The sequence below is a fragment of the Centruroides sculpturatus genome, unplaced genomic scaffold (genome assembly GCF_000671375.1).
Source record: "Centruroides sculpturatus isolate CEXI.00-Female unplaced genomic scaffold, Cexi_2.0 scaffold2402, whole genome shotgun sequence".
Taxonomy (NCBI): Eukaryota; Metazoa; Arthropoda; class Arachnida; order Scorpiones; family Buthidae; genus Centruroides; species Centruroides sculpturatus.
In genome coordinates this window covers 1-5,302 of record NW_019386512.1, presented here as the reverse complement: position 1 = coordinate 5,302, position 5,302 = coordinate 1, and the positions used below count along the sequence as shown (strand labels likewise).

At 30.3% G+C, this 5,302-nt stretch overlaps 1 protein-coding gene across 1 annotated transcript; it reads right to left on the bottom strand.

Moving 5' to 3' along the window:
• Positions 1 to 908: 908 nt before the first annotated feature.
• LOC111615183 (vesicular glutamate transporter 3-like) lies at positions 909 to 4,010 on the bottom strand (the record flags this gene model as incomplete). The annotated part of the gene is made up of 7 exons (XM_023356587.1): positions 909 to 1,075; positions 1,156 to 1,245; positions 2,972 to 3,082; positions 3,215 to 3,347; positions 3,411 to 3,560; positions 3,628 to 3,761; positions 3,836 to 4,010. Coding segments are annotated over 7 exons (936 nt in total), but the record flags the coding sequence as incomplete, so codon positions are not given.
• Positions 4,011 to 5,302: the final 1,292 nt, after the last annotated feature.

Genomic DNA, 5,302 nt, shown 5'->3' with positions numbered 1-5,302 from the left:
GCTCAGAAAAGAAATTGATTTTCTTACTGCTTCTGTAATCCATCTATTAAAACATTTCGTTACACATGAGGTAATGGTGCAAATTAATTATTACATTCACTGGATTCAGTAACACAATACCATAAACGGTACGCACGTGGCGACATTCCGCGAAACTCGAAATGTTTTATCATACCACAAAAATACAAAATAAAAAGTAAACACGTCATTTCCATTGTACTGTATTTTTACGTGGAACCAAACGTTCAGGGACTTGACTTACAGTTCCCTGGTTTGAATAGTTTCAATCAACAACGCACTATCACCTTGATACTAATCCCCTCGTTCGAAGTTACACTGTTTTCTAGCGCTAGTACAGCTTGTGGAAGCTGTACTAGCGCTAGAAAACAGTACTAGCAAAATACAAAAAAAGAATTTTTTGTAATGTACATAATGAGAAAATGTAAATGTTTTTTATGATTTGGTTTGTTTTTTATGGTATAACATAGTCATGTTTTAATATTTCTTGTTTATTTGAACTAGCACTGAGGAGGGGTTGAAGTACATTATATCAACCCGAAATATATTTGTAGTTCAATGGAAAATAAAAAATAATTTGCTAACCAGAAATTGCTGTGAGATACGTCTACCAAAGTGTGTTTTTTAGATTATAGAGACGGATTTACATTTGTAATATACCATACAGCAAGCCGTTTATATATATGTTCTTCGAATGATTAATACAAATGTGATCAATTATCAAAATATCTGTCTCTTATTGTCTTCTATAATCAAACTAATTGCATATTTTCTCCTATAAAAAATTAGAAGCAGAACAATGACAGAAATTTTGCTAATATATCTACCATAATTAATTTTACATGACTTGGCTTCTAATTATTATATAAGCAAAATTTTTATCGTTCCAAACAAAATTCGATTTAGATTCATGATTAATTGTTGTCTTGTTTCTCGTTGTCTGTATTAATGGTAGCCCAAGGTTGAACTTTTGCAGTAGCTCCAAATATAAAAATAACACCACCAAGAATGTAAGCCGAAGAGGCCATATAAAAAACGTAGTTCCATTGAATCATGTCTCCTTCCTTATATGTAAAGATTAATAAAAAGATTATGAATATGTTATATAAGTAAACATAAATTTAAAAAAAATTTGACTTACGTTTTTATCTAATATAACTCCAGCAACATAGGGTGAAAATATACCTGCAGCGTTATATAAACTATCAGTCAATCCGTAAATGACACCTAGACAGAAATTAAATTATGTAAAATTTGATAAACATTGAATAAAATATTTTCTGTTATCCCAAGATTTTACAATCTTTATTGTTCATCATTTAAATGACAATTTTTTTTTTTCATTTTTAAAACAGTTTACATTATTATATGTATTATTAAGAATTCGGTGATGGTAGTACTGTAGATTTCGATTTATTTTCAGTTTCTTAGTAGAGCAGAGGTCGCGTAAGAAAACGAACGAAAATTCGTAAACATTAACTCAAAAATTCTTTGAACTAAAATGTTTAAAGTCAACACCGTAGATGAGTGCCATAATTGAAATTTGCCCGGTTCTGCATGAACCTGTAACTTGCCACAATATGACACAGTATGTCACAAGACCTAGTATGATAGCTTCTCTGTGGTTGTGAAGCTGGTTACTTCACTGGCTCAGTAATTTACTCATAAACCGTAACTTCTGGATATGATTCGTGAGAAAAACAGAGATGTAATGACAAATATACAAAAAGATATAGATTAAGTAAACATTTCCAAATTGATTTTTGTATAAATTAGAGACGAAGTCGGTCTAAAAATTATTTCAGACGATCACCATTCTTATTTAGTGTTCTAGAACAAATCATAGATATTTGGACCTACCGTTTCAGGCTACATAACTGCCTAAAGGATGAACTAACAAGACGTCGTAAGATCTACCATTTCAATTTTGAAGAAGAATTCTTTTAATCTTTATTGGTTCTTTCTGTGTTTTTAAAGAACGTTTTCAAATGTAGCCTAAAAGGGAAGGCCCAGCTGTCTATGATTTGTTATAGAACACTAAATAATAATGATAATCGTCTAGATTTAGACCGACTTCATCTTTAATTCGTACAAAAATAATTATTTATCCAACGGAAATTCAAATTTCCAAATAGAGTTTAAAAAGTCGAAAAAAAGTTGTTGGGCTTTCCCGGCAAACTTTAAAATTGTGTTGTGTCATTCGTTATTAGCTTTTATTTTAAACAGTTTTTATATAATTAAATCTTATAAAATTACAGTGAGTAAAAATAAGATTTAGAGAGTGGAAATAAGATTTGTAAAAAATAATGTTTTTTACGATCAACTACACTCGAAATATCACAAAAAATCCCATGTTCATCTTGTCACCCCCTCGACATTTAACCACAAAAATATAAGAGCATGAATCACCTCATACAGAAACCTGGCTGGAAAAATAAAGAACTTTATTAAAAAAGGCACAGGAGTTATTAAGCTTCAAACTGAATGAACAAAATCGTACCCATCCATACAATAACATTCATACATTACAGAAAAAAATTCCCCGCAACATTTGCTCCTTGTTTCTAGGTTTTTTTAGTTTAAAAATGTAAAAATCTTTGAAAAAGTGATTTTTTATTTTTTTGCATATCGGCCATAAAAATAAAAATATCAAATATTCATGTTGCAAAAACATGAATATTTGATCGGCTTTATGATAATATCGAGCTTTTCAACACTTTATTCGTTGTGCATGCTTACAAAAAATTTTTATGCCAAACAGAAAGAATATTGCATAATTTTAGCAATCCAGTGGAACAATGCTGAATGCAGAATCAAATTTCTGGCTGTCTGGATAATATCGCCTAATTTCTTTAGAACAGTTCGCACACTTCGACTTTTTTTCAGGAAAAACTTCGAGTACGATATAAATAAATACAGTGCATTGTTAAAATTAAGAAAAATAATGACTTACCTGCAAATTCTGGAGCTAAATCAAGCGCTATTGCAACATCTCCTGAAATATTAAAGCCAAAACATCCCATTCCAATCATTAAACAAATAATTACATTTGTACTTTCGCATCCTAGAAATGAAATCGCTAAGATGCATAATGCCGGACCACACGTAGCTACAGTCGAAAGATGAAAATACGTATTAACGTTTTGACTGAAATTTTAGAAAAAAACTTTATAAAATTAAGACTGCAGTTACTTACCAATTGTTTCGCAAAGTTTTCTGATATTAGTTATACTTAAATATTTACGAGATTTTATGAAATCAGCAATGAAACCAGAAATAAATATGGCAATACAATCCACGGAATAAACTAACGCACTCATTATTCCATTCTAAAACACGGATAATATTTATAGATTTGTTGATGTAAGACTTATGTATAAAAATGCGTATACCTTTTGGATAGGGAAGTGGAGAATAATCTCTAAATATGATGGAATCTTGGTCAATATTGTAAAATAACCGAAACCAAGACATATTTTCGTCATAGCTAGTATCCATACTGTTCTGGATGTTAAAATTTGTTTCCAAGGAATATTCAACTTCTGTTTCAAGTAAAAATGTATTTATGAGTGATTAATCGAGATAAAATACAGCAGAAAATAACGTTACCGTTTCTGTTGGGGTGATGTTTGTTACGCATTCGTTAAGAAACGTCAATTCTTTGTCAGATATTCTGGGATGTTCTTGAGGTCTGTCATAAACTGTGCACGTGACACATAAAGTAAAGACAATCCCACATACACCTGTCAAATGTACAGATTACAAAAGATATAGTCGCATATATACATTTGAAGAGCATTTGTGTGTTTTTATTTACCGAATGTGTAGAAGCTAAAAGGCCATCCTATGTGTTGACAGACATATCCTGTCGTAATTATACCAACAAACGTACCGACTTGCATGCCAGAAACTGAAACTGATGATAATGTGGACTTTTCGTTTTCTGGACTCCATCTTCCTAACAGTGTAAGAGATCCGTAAAATACAAGACCCTACGATTGAAAAGATCCTTATTATTCTCCAGTCTTCAATGACATTATAGAAGTAAATTTTTACCTGTCCAAATCCGAAGATAGCTTGACATNATTGATTCAAATAAATTAGCTTTGGGATCGTGCCGAATATTTATACAAATTAAGATAATCTGAAAACTTATAAGATCACTTACGTTCATTAGATATTACAGATTTGCTTGTAGTTTTCTGGAATCCGTGCCTCTATACAAAGCTATGCACTTCAGGCAAAATCTACATACTTGAGTACTAACGCCAGGAAAGCTCTGTTATTGGGAAATTAAATATTAATTTTCAATGCATATGTAATGCCAGGCAAATGTAAATTTTAAATTTAAATTTATTGCAGTATCATTTTAGTTAATTAAGATGCATTGCTGTTAGTTCTAGCTTGTGGTTTCATATTTTTAGTTTTAGTTTTAAGCTTATATTATCGGTTTTTATTACAGATTTATTATATAAAAATTTAGGAGAAAGTATGCGTGAATTTCGATTGTTTATTGAGAACAGTTACAATAACTCTTGTGGCTAATATCATATAATAAGATTAAACATAATATATCTTTACGATAAGTGCGTAAAACTTGCGATATTATAGGATTGAAATTGTAAATTAGAAACTACGTTTTAATATAATGAAGCCTGAGTATAAAGTCAGTATGGAGTAATTTCCATTCCGTTCTTGTATAACTGTTTTATTATTTGAATTAATTGATCATTTCATACATGAATAATTGTTATAGTTGACAATATTTTTCACGTTTTAGCTGTTGTGTCCCTGTTAATAAAAACGCTTATTAAATCATACACATAATGAGTTCGGTTAAGCCCAAGAACGGTGTCCAGCTAGAGAGAAACGAAACACGAAATATCTGGCATAAACTAATTTCCGGAAAAATTTCTAAAGATTTTTGATTAAACGGATGCCGTTCGGGGTCTCACAGAGAGATAAACTGATGCTTGAACTCACCTTCAAGTTTCCATTATATTCTACATGAACTGTTTTTCATTTTAATATATCTGTCATACAATTTACTGATATTTAGTCGAAAATTTCATGTAAAGGAAACTTCAAGTCGTAGTAAGACAGTTTCAACATTTTTAAATTTCTAGTTACTAATTTATTCCTCGTCACTGTATATGATTATATGATGTATTTACACATGTACTTTATAGACTAGTATCAAATTAGTAAATACATGTAAAGCTTCTCTTCAACTCTAAATTTAAATTACCTATAATTTTATATAATTTATCTTATCTTTTTAGTT